The sequence below is a fragment of the Panthera uncia genome, assembly GCF_023721935.1.
Source record: "Panthera uncia isolate 11264 chromosome A1 unlocalized genomic scaffold, Puncia_PCG_1.0 HiC_scaffold_16, whole genome shotgun sequence".
Classification (NCBI taxonomy): Eukaryota; Metazoa; Chordata; class Mammalia; order Carnivora; family Felidae; genus Panthera; species Panthera uncia.
In genome coordinates this window covers 11369926-11385278 of record NW_026057576.1, presented here as the reverse complement: position 1 = coordinate 11385278, position 15353 = coordinate 11369926, and the positions used below count along the sequence as shown (strand labels likewise).

General features: G+C 35.7%; 1 protein-coding gene across 1 annotated transcript in view; it reads right to left on the bottom strand.

The window, feature by feature from the left end:
- PDS5B (PDS5 cohesin associated factor B) overlaps positions 1–15353 on the bottom strand; it is a 191722-nt gene that overhangs the window by 81550 nt on the left and 94819 nt on the right. The window contains 3 exon segments of the mRNA XM_049646779.1: positions 4357–4470; positions 5659–5810; positions 7661–7806. Coding sequence (XP_049502736.1) covers positions 4357–4470; positions 5659–5810; positions 7661–7806 — 412 coding nt within the window.

Below are 15353 nucleotides of genomic sequence, written 5' to 3'. Positions count from 1 at the left end.
GGCTAATAATGTTTAGGAAGATGCAAAAAATTACAAGCCACTGATGGGAATACAAATTAGCATAATCATATTGGAAAATAATCTGACACCAGTTTACAATGCTGAAAATGTGTATACTCATCAATTCTACTCCTAGGTATACATCAGTGATTCCAAACCTTGGTTGCCCATTAAAATCTACAGAAACACTTTTCTAAAAACCCCAATGCCCAGACTACACTTCAAATTAAATGACCATCTCTGAAGGTGAGATTTAGGTGTCCGTATTGTTTAAACCTTCTTCAAGTAATTCCAACATGTAGCCAAATCTGAGAACCATTTATAACCATACCTTAGAGAAACCTATGCATGTGTATTCTCAATTGAAAACTGTTCATAGTGGTACTATCTGCATTAGTAAAAAAAAAAAAAAAAAAAAAAAAATGGAAAGACAAATGTCCATTCTTTCCACGGACTCAAATTTCCAATGACAAGATAACAGAATAAAATTATGACATCATGACATAATGTAATTCAATACCACAGTGAAATTGAATGACCAAAAAGCTATATATATTTTTGATGAATCTTAGGAACACAATAAAATGGGGGGGGGGGGTAGTTAGAGAAGACTATATCCACAATTGTTCCACTTTTGTAAAGTTCAAAAACAAGCAAAAATAAGTAATATTATTAAGGGATAGACATACATATATATATGTATATAGACACACACACATATATATATAGACACACACATATATATATATATATATATACGTATAGACATAGAGAGACATAGAGACACACATATAGAGACATATATAGAGACATAAGGAGACACATATATAGAGACATACAGAGACAGAGACATATATAGACATAGAGAGAGAGACATATGTGTATAAGACATATCTGTATAAGACTATTTTTTAAAAGGAAATGAAAAATACATAATTAAGGCTAGTAGTATCCTTAGGTGAAAGACAGGAGGATGAAAAAGAGAAGAGTTCACAAGATGGATGTGGATTCACAGATATATTTATTACTATGTTTTGAAACTCATATGCAATTTCTTGGTGTGCATTAAATATTTCATAACAATAAATGTAACGACTTTTGGAGAAATCACAAATGTAAAGTAGAAGTTACAAAATGTTAAGTATTTGATTTACAGTTAGTTAATTCCAAAATGTTGGTTAAAACAAAAAATCATGTTAAAAGTATTATAAAGGCACCTGGATGGCTCAGTCGGCTAAATGTCCATCTCTTGGTTTCAACTCAGGTCATGATCTCATGAGTCATAGGTTTAAGCCGCCCTGTTGGGCTCTGCACTAACAGTATGGAGCCTGCTTGGGATTCTCTCTGTCTTCCTCCCTCGCTCTGCACCTCCCCTGCTCGCTGTCTTTAAAATAAACTTTTTTTAAAAAATAAAAATATTACAAATATGTTTTAAGTTAAAATACTTAACTATTCACTCACCATTTTTGTAGAATCAATTGGTCCACACACTGGAATTTACTTTAGACTTTGCCATGGTGTTATTTTTCAGTGTATCTTTTATGATTGGCGGTTTTACTTTTTAAAAAAAAAATGTTTATTCTTGAGAGAAAGTGAGTGAGAATGTGTGCAAGACAGCGACCGGGGGAGGGGCAGAGAAAGGGAGGCAGAGGATACAAAGCGGGCTCCACCGACCACTGACAGCACAGAACCTGATGCCGGGCTCGAAATCACAAACCTTGAGATCCACCCAGGTGCTCCAGCATTTTCACTTTTTAATTCAATCAACCATTGTTGTTATTTAAGTGACAAATAATATTGCATACATATAGCTTTATAACTGCTACTTAGTGTTTTCTATTTACAATTATTTTTCTTAATTTTTTACATTTCTCATATTAAAGTTTTCACTAGTTCCGTCTCGCTCCTTCTGGGTTCGGAAGCCATACGTTCTAATTCTCTTCTTTTAGGGCAACTCAAATTTTTAATTCGCACACTTAATTCACAGCTTAATTAATCAACATGTGTGTCCTCATTCTTCTGTGATAAAAGAACTGTAGAACATTTTATCTACATTCCTACATGCTGTTATCGGATAGTGTCCACCTAGTATTCAAAATTTTTTACAAACGCACAGGACCAACCAATCAGAAAGCAGGCAGTCCTTCTGCTGTGCCCAGGCACAGCGGAGAGTCAGGCGGAGGGAGGATCTCAGGGACTCTCGAGAGAGCTGACATACTGTTCAAAAAGTGTGCGCTGGCTAAATATCAGCCTAGATGCTAACTTACTTTTTAAAGTTTTTTTTGTTTTGTTTTTTTTAATGTTTACCTTTTTTTTGAGAGACAGTGCAAGCAGGGGAGAGGCAGAGACAGAGGGGGACAGAGGACCTGAAGCAGGCTCTGTGCTGACAGCAGAGAGCCCAATGCGGGGCTCAAACTCAGGAACCACGAGGTCACGACGTGAGCTGAAGCTGGACACTTAACCGACTAAGCAACACAGACACCCTGATGCCAACTTACTTTTTAATCTACACCTCCTTCCCTTGTCAAGAAAACTTTGTTATTATTATTATGACTAATTTATAGGCATTATTTAGATTTGCACAAGTGTTTGAAAATTTTGTTGCTTCTTACATCCTAATCCTTCCTTCTAGATTTAATGTCCTTTTTACCAAAAGAAATCATTATTCTTTAGTAATTTCATGTTGGATCTATGAGTGGAGAACTCTCATTTTTTGTTTGAAAGTGTTTTCATTTTTACTCATGAATGACAGGTGAGCTGAGTCAAGAAGTCCAGACTGTGATTTCCATAGGTTGTTTCAAATAGGATGTAAGATACATATCTTATGTCATTCATTCATTCAAAGAAACCTTCAATTGCACCATGAAGAAGAGGATAAACTCTGAGTCTAAAAATGTTAGCATATGACAATTTTAGGTTTCAAAATCAACAAAATATGGTAGTAAATATTTGACTGTATGCAGTGGAAAAAGAATGAACTTTGGAACAGGCAGAACGGAGTTCAAATCCTGACTTGGTCTCTTACCACTTGTGTGATTTTGTGCAAGTTAACTGACCTCTCTGGGATTCAGTTCCTCATGTGAAAAACAGGAAAAATATCACTTACATGAGGCGCTGGCAAGCTTTTCTATAGAAGGCCACATAATAAATATTTTAAGCTTTGTGGGCCAATCTTTGTTGAAACTACTCAATTCTGCTGTTATAGCACAAAAACAGCCACTGATAATACTCTTCTGCCTGAAATACAGGAGGTAGTAAGAAATTAAATTTCCCCCATCTACAACCTTTTCCTCAACGTTTCTATGAAAGATATAAATAGCACATATAATAATTTCCATGGAGGAAATGAAGTCAAAAGCCCCATTAAGCAGAGGTAAAAATGAAAATTTATACAGCTCCTTAGACTTCCAATTTCTAAACATTTAATCCCCTATACTTGTAACTACATTTGCTGGAATGCAAAGGATCTACATTTTCTAAAGCCTCAAGCAAATAGATCGCAAGGCCTCAATTCCCTAACCCTCAGTGTGATTCAATTAGCAATGTCTCTTCCATGTCCAAAATTTCAACTCCCTACAAAGGCACTCCAAAGTGTTTTCTGAATGAAAAAGGTCATAAAAATGTATTTGTGCTTACCCATATGCCAAACTATAACACTACGTTGAGGCTATGCAGCACAAAAATATGTACCCTACTGCCCCACTGCAAAATTCAAATTAGTATCAGGTCAAAATAAGGTGGTAGGATTTTCTCAGTATGGACCTTCTTAATGCCTTAAGGGAAAAAATAAAAAAGGTACATCCATCCTTCTTGAAACAACAATATAAATGTCTGGGCGGGGGGTGGGGTGTGTGAGGGGGGTGGTGGGAATCAAATCCTGAAAGATTCCATGCCAGTCAGCTCTATTTTTAAATTGCTTACAAAAATCCTTGTTAATCTCATATTGACAGCAGTACCTTCTGAAAAGAGAACCAAATATTTTATTGTGTCTGACTAATTAAACAATACTTTTATTACATAAACTGTTAACATTTAAAAATACAGTTGCAGGGGCGCCTGGGTGGCGCAGTCGGTTAAGCGTCCGACTTCAGCCAGGTCACGATCTCGCGGTCCGTGAGTTCGAGCCCCGCGTCAGGCTCTGGGCTGATGGCTCGGAGCCTGGAGCCTGTTTCCAATTCTGTGTCTCCCTCTCTCTCTGCCCCTCCCCCGTTCATGCTCTGTCTCTCTCTGTCCCAAAAATAAATAAAAAACGTTGAAAAAAAAAAATTAAAAAAAAAAAATACAGTTGCAATTTTTTTCCCCCATAAAATACATTGCAAAAGAGGATAAGAACAAAATTTGACATTTGAAACATACTTCACAGCATTTAAATCCAGTGTGGCATATAAGTAATACAAGCATTTCATCCGTTCTGTAGTTTCCAAATTGTGGGGAACCATGTATTGAGCAAAGATCCGTTCAACAAGCAATCTACAAAAACAAAGAGAAGGTACTGTAATGACTTTTCTTAATGTATTGAATTTGTATATAAAATTCCAAAACATATAAAGAAGATGTGTAAAAGAAGTTTCTGCTTTCAAAATGAAATCAAAGATTTCCTTCTGTAAGAAGAGGGGCCAAAAAACGATTTAGCTGGATGTGCTAGCAACATCCCTATACCCAGCTAAGATAACTACCTCTGCATGACAGTGAATGTGTAGCAGGGATTCAATTTCCTTATCTGAATAATAAAACGTTAAAAAAAAAAACCCACACCACGTCCTAACAAGTGGCAAATTCTAAGCACCTTTAAGTTAAAATTATAAAGAAATTGTTAAGATTCTTCTGAGTTTTTGTAGTAATCATCATGAAAAAAAGACCTGGTTAAAAGTACAAAAAAAAAGAACCAGCAACTCATAATAATGCAAATCTCCAGACAATGATGCTGCACACTCAAAACGTCTAAAAACTTCAACTTTATAAAAATAATAACTACGAAGTTTCTTTGATAATGTTAACATAAGATACCCAGTTTCTAGTTCCTATAACTCATAAAATTGTAAGATGGCCCACTGGTTCTTAATTTTCTCATTCTGATCTGTTATAGGCACTACCATCTGGATCTAGCAATTTAAAATAAATTCAATCAAGTGAAATCAATTCAGACTGCAAGCAGGAATCACAGATCTATCAACTACTAAATGCTTAGGATCCATACAAGATCTAACTTTATGCTGCAATAGAAAAATACAAAGATTATATTCAGATAATGTGTTTCATATTAAATTATAACCTGTCTTTTCAGGCTTGAGTACAAACTTTTTATTAAAACTATCTATAATCCAAAGGGTTTATTTTCATTTATTTGAAAAAAATGTTATTTGAAAAATTACTTATGAAATAAAATTTAAATTACACACATTTCTACTTTTAAGTATTACTCTTCAAAAACAGTATACAAAAATGAACATAAAAGCTGTATCCATCCCTAAAGTCATATGTACCTTACTGCTTCATTTATGGCTTTGGTGGGAGGAAAACTAGTCACTATCTTTAATTTGCAGTAAAAACTGAGGAGAGTTTCAAGTTATAAAGAAAACAGTTTGCCTAAAACAGCGTTTCAACAACAGTTAAATACAACACAAAAACCAGATATTTTACCTAGTGTCGTTAACTTACCGATCATCAATACTATTTTGATAATATATATGTAGCAGTTTGTCTTTGATCCATGAAATCTGTTTTGCAGCATCTTTTCCAGCTGCTGATTGTAAAGCATACTTCTTATAAATTTGGGCAAGTCCCATCATGGCTTCTTTGCGCACCCTCCACTTAAAGTAAAAACAAAAATGTTTTCTTATAATTTAAAAATGCTCCCATTATACTTCAGGAAAGTCTGTTTTCTTATTTTTAAGTTAGTTACTTTACACAATACATTTTCATCAATCCTCAGATACTGGATATCGATTTATAATGACTACGAAAAAAACACAACTATCATTTTAATATATCTACTATGAAAAGTACAGAGATATCAACATGTGTAAAGAATTTTAATGTTTTAATATCTTAAACCCATTGCCTACACCTAAAAAATAAAAGTTAATCACAATCTAAAGTCACTTACAATTGGTGACAGAAAACGTGTTACCAAATTTTAAAAGGCAAAGACTGAATTAATTGTGACCTATCCCTTATACACTTTTTCCAGTTTATGGTCTATATTAATCATACTTCAATTAAAGGTACATGATGCTGGCTTTATCAAATGCTAAATATGAAGCCACTTGGTTCATTTTGTGTATTTGAGAATCAAGTTCAGGTGTAAAAGGAATGTATTCAACTATTTTTTTAAAGTATTTATTTGCTATAGTATATCTAATACTGCTTATCTTGGAATGAGTTTATCCTTTAATTTTACACAAACACAGCACTACAATCAGGATGTCAGTAATGTTTAGAACTTCATCAAACTGCACAGATCATCCATTTTTTTCTCCTTTGCAGTCTGTCATTCATAGTGACATTCTTCCCTTGGTTTATCTCATCCATCCACCAATATACATCAAAAGACTTACTCATAAAGTGGGAATTCAATTTATCTGTAGAAACTTCCTAATTCTCTATCTTAACTCTAATGCCCCAAACTGCTGCTTTAAGGAGAATTTAAAAGACAGAGTATATTCTAATACTACCAAGAACATAAATATATTCAATTACTTTTTGGTATCCAATTAATATTTATATGACTGAACCAAGTAGCCCTAAGATGAATACAACATGATTATCAAAAATTATGTGCATATATGCGATCCCAACAACACATAGACACTTAGTTTAAATTCCAAGTCTAACTAAGAGAAAGACTACTTGAATACTTAGAAGGCAGTTAGCCTACCATGATGCAAATCTCCTTTTCCTTCTTTACACCTTTTGGCCTTTTCATTAATACCCCTATGAAATATTCAATAAAGACAAGTCTAAATTTATTAGTTAAAATAAGTTGTTCCAAATATCTATAGATTTGGAGGGAAAACCATGCAATTCCTGCCCATCTGTACTTCACCCACAACCAGCATTATCAAAGAGAACATTATTAAGTGAAGATGGCAAAATCAACCTTATCAGCGACTATTAAAATGTTGTAAAGTATTTACCTAAAGAAGCTGATGATTGCTGAGTGGAGCCAGTAGGTGGTCACTCAAGAAGAAAGGGTTTAGGATCACAGAAGATAAGCTAGAAGCATGCTGCTCTACTAGGTATAGCTTTACCAAGTTGAAAACGTGTTATTTTCTATTCCACAGAAATTATAATACCACCAGCTAAAGAACTATTAACTGATACCGATAGGAAAGGAAAAAGAAAAGAGAGCCAACAATATAAGAAAGCTGTGTCAGTTATTAAGGCCCTTTACAAGTCACTGATTAAAACTAGCGTCCAGGCTAAACACCTGACTACCATTTAGAGCCATCTCACTTTCAGGATGAGAATAAATAATCTCAACTTAAAAAACTAACAAAATTTAATGTAACAAAAAATAAAACCTTCTCATAAATATTAAAATGACCCCCTCAAAAAGGGTTAATTAATTACATTTAAATCTCAGTATTTTCAAATGAAATACTATTAAACTTCAAGTATTCAAAGTGAAAGCCTGCTACTAATTATTATTCCTACTCACCCGTTTGTCTAAAGTTCTTTCTCTCACAAAGTTAAGTAAGTGATCGTTGACCAGAAGAATATCCTTTTTAGCAGCTGTAACTATAGACACGATAACATCATGTCTAATAGCTTCCTCAGGGTCATGTGACCTCACTTTAAGATACTCTGAAAGATAAAATTTTATTGATTAAAATGGAACTTTAACAATTAAAATATTTTTAAAAGTTGTATAAAACAACAAAAGCAAAACCTAAGTAGAGGGTTCAATGTTTCAAGAAAATTAAGAGTAGTGGAGAGAGGGGAGTAGAAATGAAGGTCAGTCCTTCAGTCAAAATAGAGTAGTTTACATGCAACCAAGTAGGGTTGAGCAGCAGGGGAACAGGGTAGTGTATTAAGGAATTCCTAACCTCATTAATTAAACCATATAAATGAAGTAAGAAGTATAATAACTTTAAATATCTCACTTGTTTTTTGTTTCAATGTTTAAAATATTCAAGTCAAATGGACCTACTAGGAAAAGGCTAGAGTATTCACGTTTCTATCCCTTAACTATGGAAAACCTAAGGTTTCTAAAAGAACAAAATTAAGATACCAGCCACCAAGAAACAGGATTATAGGAAATACCACAAGGCAAGTTCATCTGACTGAACTAAGAAAAGCCAAAAGGAGCACGGAAGAAATTAAACATTTAACAATTAGGAGTGGCTGGAGGAAGACCTTAAAGTCAAAAACATTGCAGTTCAGATCTGGCACTGAGAAAGCTGAAAGAAAAAATTAACACTCTTCAGTAATGCTACATGAGGCTTAAGAAAGAGATACTACAACTGAGCAAAAAAAACCCAAACATTATTCAGCTTTTTCTTATAAGACCAGTAAGCTAAAATTTCATTGCTTGGATTTGGAGTAATACACATAGTCATGGCTATATGCAGCAAATAGTGCTTATGATTATAAGTGGATTTACTTCCCTATAAATTGATAGTTTAGCAAATAATTACAATGCAAACACCTATAAAACCACTACCCTGGTCTTAAGCAATTTCACCTTAAGCATTCCCTAAAAGGAACTATTTCCAAAAATGAGAAAGACAATACGTTGCTTAAAAATAAATAAATAAATAGACAGGTAGGTAGGTAGGTAGGTAGATAAATAAATAAATAAATAAAGGGGTGCCCAGGTGATTAAGCATCCAACTTCGGCTCAGGTTGTGATCTCATGGTTCATGAGTTGGAGCCCCACATGGGGCCTGCTGCTGTCAGCTCAGAGCCCAATTCAGATCATCTGTCCCCCCCTCTCTGCCCCTCCCCCGCTCACACTCTCTCTCAAAAATAAAAAAAGTGAACATTAAAAACAAAAATAAAAACTTCTGAAGAAACAGAAATGTTATTTACCTAACTCAATAAAAAAACTGCTTTTAGTATTGATTTCAAATGAAGTATGTAAAATAGATCAAGTTCACTTCCCCACCAAGATAAACACAGGAGTTTTAGCTTTCACAGTACTTGTTTCAAGGGCAACACATACCACTTTAGGTGTCACTAAAACAAAACCAATGACAACACCATCAATTTTAAGATGTATCCCAATTTCCCTAAAACAAATTTTTCATATTAAGCAGGGTATATACAAGAGCTATTAAATTACAGATCTTAACTGTGCAGAGGAAGAGAAAACAAAGGAGAAAGAAGAAATTCTCAGTTAGCATGACAAAGCAGCTGAGAATTTTTCTTCACAATATGGCCATGTCCCTCAAAATGTAGCTGAAGGCACAAGGATGAATATCAAACACACTGTAAATAAAGATAAACGTGAGTGTCTAACATACATTAATCTTAGCTCACTCCTGAAACCCTATGAAAACATCTTTTAAAAGAGACAAGTACAAAAGATCACAGCAAAAGAGATTTTTCAACAAAATTGTGACAGATGTATGACTTCTAAACAAAAGAAAAAGTTGAAATCCAAAAAGGAAAGAGATTAATAAATAAGCTTATTTCCAGGGTAGAAGAACCGTGGAAACACTGAGAAATTCAAGGCACCAAGGAATGAGAAAGGCACAGATAAAGAATGCTGTGAAATGAGAAATGGTTGAAAATGTGCATAAAAAGTACTGAGACTCCTAGATTTTTTCAGAGCTGTCTTTTAGTCAACTACAAAAATTAAAATGTATAGTTTATAGTGATACTGGCCTATCTCAAGATGCAAGAAAAATCTAAAATAAACAACCTAACCTTACATAAGAGCTAGAAAAACAACAAAACCCAAACCCAGCAAAAAGAAGGAAATAATATAGAGCAGAAATAAACAATAAAGAAACAAGAACAACAAAAATAGGACAGATCAATGAAACCAAGATCTGGTTCTCTGAGATGATCAAAACTGATAAACCTCTAAGCCAGACTCCCCCCACATACACCAAAAAAAAGAAAAGAAAAAAAGAGAGGACCCAAATAAATAAAATAATTAATGAAAGAGGAGAAATAACAACCAACAACAATACAATTCTGAACAATTGTACCAGAATATTATGAAAATCCATATGCCAACAAACTAGACAACTTAGAAGAAATGGATAAATTCCTGCAAAAATCTAACCTACCAAAACTGAAGCAGGAAGAAATAGACCATTTGAACAGACCGATCAACAGCAATGATCAGTAATCAGCAATCAGTAATCAGCAATGAGTAATCAAAAAAATTCCCAAAAAACAAAAGTCCAGGACCAAACAGCTTTACAAATTCTACCAAACATTTAAAGAAGAGTGAATACCTTTTCTTCTCAAACTATTTCAAAAAAAACAAAAAAAAACAAAACAAAAAAACAAAACAGAAGAGGAAGGACAATTTCCAAATTCATCCTATAAGGCCAGTACCACCCTGATATCAAAACCAGATAAAGATACCACAAAAAAAGGAACTATGGGCCAGTGTCTCTAATGAATGCAGATGGAAAAATCCTCAACAAAATATTAGCAAACTGAATCCAACCATGTATTAAAAAAATCATACCCCACAATTAAGTTGGATTTATTCTTGGGATACAAGGGTGGGTCAATATTCACAAAACAATCAACCTGATATATCACATCAATAGGAAAAAGGATAAAAACCATATAATCATTTCAATAGATACAGAAAAAGCACTCAACAAAGTACAACATGCATTTATGATAAAAATCCTCTACAAAGTAGGTCTAGAAGGAACATACCACAATATGGTAAAGCCCTTATATGAAAAAACCACGGCCAACATCATACTCCATGGTAAAAACTGAGTTTTACCCCTAAAGTCAGGAACAAGACTAAGATGTCCACTTTCACTTTTATTCAATATAGTACTGAAAGTCCTTGCCAAAGCAATTAGACAACATAAAGAAATAAAAGGCATCCAAAAGGATAAGAAAAAAGTAAAACATTTACTATCTGAAGATACAATACTATACATAGAAAACTCTGAAGACTCTACCAAAAAACTACCAGAACTGATCAATGAATTCAGTAAAGACACAGGATACAAAATCATTGTACAGAAATCTAGTTGCATTACTGTACACTAATAATGAAGCAGCATAAAATGAAATAAGAAAACAATCGCATTTACAATTCCACCAAAAACAATAAATTATCTAGGAATAAACTTAACCAAAGAGATCAAAGACCCGCACTCTCAAAGCTATAAACACTGGGGCACCTTGGTGGCTCAGTCAACTGAGCATCCATTTCTTGATTTAAGCTCAGGTCATGATCCCAGGGTCATGGGATCAAGCCCCTCATCAGGCTCTGTGCTGAGTGTGAGGCCTGCCTGGGATTCTCTCTCTCCCCCTCTACTCCTCTCCCCCACTCACATGGGTGTGCGCTCTCTCATTCTCTCTAAAAAATTAAATAAATAAAACACTGATGAAAGAAATTCAGGACAACACATAAAAATGGAAAGACATTCCATGCTCATGGTTAAAAGAACTAATATTGTTAAAATGTCTATACTACCCAAAGAAATGTACAGATTTAATGCAATACCTATCAAAATATCAACAGCATTTTTCATAGAACTAGAACAAACAATCCTAAAATGTGTATGGAACCACAAAAGACCTCAAATAGCCAAACCAATCTTGAAAAATAAAAACAAAGCTGGAGGTATCATAATTCAGGATTTCAAGTTCTATTACAAAGCAGTCGTAATTAAAACAGTATGGTACTGGCATAAAAATAAACATACAGATCAATGGAACAGAACAGAAAACCCAGAAATAAACCTACAATTATATGGTCAATTAATCTTCAACAAAGGAGGAATGAATATACAATGGAAAAATGTCTGTTCAACAAATGGTGCTGGGAAAACTGGACAGTACATGCAAAAGAATGTATCTGGACTACTTTCTTTCACCATACACAAAAATAAACTCAAAATGGATTAAAGATCTAAATGTGAGACCTGAAACCATGTAAATCCTTGAAGAGAGCACAGGTAGTAATTTCTCTGACATTGGCCGTAACAACAGTTTTCTAGATATGTCTCCTGAGGCAAGGGAAACAAAAGGAAAAATAAACTATTGGGACTACATCAAAATTAAAAGCTTCTGTGTAGCAAAGAAAACCACCAACAAAACTAAAAGACGGCATATGGAATGGGAGAAGATACTGGCAAATGATATATGTGATAAAGGGTTAGTATCCAAAATACAGAAAGAACTGATATAACTCAACACTATAAAAAACAAACAATCCAATTAAATAATGGACAGGACACATGAACAGACATTTCTCCAAAGAAGACAAACAAATGGCCAACAGACACATGAAAAGATTCTCCTCATCACTCATCATTAGGGAAATGCAATTCAAAACTACAATGAGAGATCATATCACACCTGTCAGAATGGCCACAATGAACAAGAAACAACAAATGTTGGCAAGGATGTGGAGAAAGGTCAACACTCTGGCACTGTTGGTGGGAATGCAAACTGGTGTAGCCACTATGGAAAACAGTATGGAGTTTCCCCAAAAAATTAAAAATAGAACTACCCTACGACCCAGCAATTACACTACCAGGTACTTACCCAAAGAATACAAAAGCACTAATTCAAAGGGATACATGCAGCCCTATGTATATTGCAACGTTATTTACAATAGCCAAATTATGGAGAAAGCCCAAGTGTTCAGTGATAAATGAATGGATAAATAAGAGGTGGTATACAGATACACATAAACACACACGCACATGCACACACACACACACATACACACACAATGGAATATTATTCAGCCATAAGGAAGAATGAAATTTGCAACAACATGGATAAAGCTACAGAATATAATGCTAAGTGAAATCAGTCAGAGAAAGACAAGTATTGTATGATCTCACCTATACGTGGCATTTAAGAAACAAATCAGCAAAGGGGAAAAAACAAAAAAAGAGAGACAAATCAAGAAACACACTCAACTATAGAGCACTGATGGTTACCAGAAGAGAGGTGGGTGGGGGGATGGGTGAAACAGGTGATGGGAATTAAAAAAAATAATTAAAATGCACCCAGAGTCTGAAAACTAGGAAATCATACAACACAGTAACATAAATGTTTTATTAAAAAATGAAACTACAAAAAAAAAAAAAATGAAACTACATAGTATCTTTTGGTAAACTTTCAAACATTCAAACAATGGTGAAGACTAAAAAGGTTACTGGTGAAATTTTTCACATATAAAATATATTTTAAATAGCTATAAAAACTGAAAACATCTATTATTTAGCTAACAGTAAATTTTGCATTGAAATTCTGACTATGGGATGGGGCGTCTGGGTGGGCCAGTTGGTTAAAGCATCTGACTTCGGCTCAGGTCATTGTCTCAAAGTTCTTAAGTTCGAGCACCCCATCGAGCTCTCTGCTGTCTGCTGAGAGCCCACTTCAGATCCTGTCTCCCTCTCTCTCAGCCCCAAACCTACACATGTGTTCTTTCAAAACTTTTAAAGAAATAAACATTTTTTAAAAATTCTGAGGAAGAGTGAAGATGGCAGAGAAGTAGGGGGACCAGGATTTCCCTCTTCCCTCAGACACAGCTTATTGAGGTCAGATCACTCGGAACACCCAAGAAATCAGTCTGTGGAGTAACAGAAAGGTCTCCACAGGTGACAGGAGACAGCTTGGAGGGACAGGGGTGCATGTATACGAACTGGGGGAGATAAAACAGCGCAGGCACAGAGGGGAGTGAATCCCTTCAGTGAAAGGACAGAAGGAAGAGAGAGACAGAGAGGCTGTGGAATTGCAGTATTGTGTTAGTACAAGAGAAAAACATCTCTAGACCACGGACTGGGGAACAAGAAATATAGAGAGTGCCAATTTCTACTTTGCAAACAGCTTCAGGAGCTGAAGATTGGAGTTTTCAAAAGTGCACGGCTTTCTCCAGACCAGAGTGAGCCTTGTAAGTGTGGCTGGCAGGCAGGGAGCCAGCCTTGGGGTGCAGTAGAGATCTGAGCACCGCACTGGCAAAGAACAGTCCACTTCCCGGAGTACTTTGGGAAGAGGGTTTAGTGCCTCCCCAAGGACAAAAGACCCTGGAGGTGCCAGCCCAGGGCCCTTTATTGGCAGGGCTCAGTGGCACTACACCAGGGCAGAATCTGCGAGGTGCAGGGCACCTTAAGACATCAAGTTTTGAACCCCAGCCCAACACCTAGGAGGCACGGAGACTGTAGAGCAGGGTAAGCCTACTGGCAGCGCTATTTCTGCCTCAACAGTATGGTTTGAGACACCCGGTCCGGGGAAGAGAGACTGGGGTATTACCATTTTTCTCCCCATCACCAACATGGTGGGACTTCAGGACAGTGGTTCCCAGTGGAGGCAGGACCCCCTTATAACAAACCCCACCCCTCCATGCCTGGCAACTGCTTATCTACTGGAGCAGGACTGACACTGAGTGAACCAGACGGCCTCTCCACCACAAGAGCACAGCCACCGGTCCCAGGCACCAACAAACAATTGTCCTGTGGTTTTGTTCCCCACCCCTTCGTTTTTTCCAGGGTTACTTCAAGGATCAAAGCACACCTGGTGGAAGGTCCAAACAATCCACCACTAGGAGCAAGGAGAAGCTTTGTAGAGGACTGACCAGTGAAAGCAGCCAAATACACGAAAACAGAGCACGCAACACACTGCAAAAACACTTCCTGAAGTGCCAGGCCCTGGATAGTGTACGACCCCTTTTTAACATAGTAGTACTCACAGGTGCAGAACACATGAAAAGCTATTAAAATACATAAAAGACAGAAACCTAGCCCAAATTACGAAACAGACGAATTCTCCTCAAAAGAAAATCCAGGAAGAAATGAAAGCCAGTGAGAGAATTGCTCAAAACAGATACAAACAATATAGCTGAGCAAAAATTTAGAATTAGAGTCATAAGACTAATAGCTGGGCTTAGAAAAAAAAGCATAAAAGACAGCAGAGAATTTATTGCTGCAGAGATCAAAGACCTAAGGAATAATCTCAATGAATTAAGAAATGCTATAAATGAAATGTAAAATAAACTAGATACAGTGACAGTGACATAAGAACAGAAGAACAAAATGCTACAGCAAAAGAAACGTCCAGGGAAAAAGAGAAAGAAGAAACAGACAGACACACACACACACACACACACACACACACACACACACACACACAGAAGGTAAGGAAAAGGAAAAGGAAAAGGAAAAGGAAAAGGAAAAGGAAAAGGA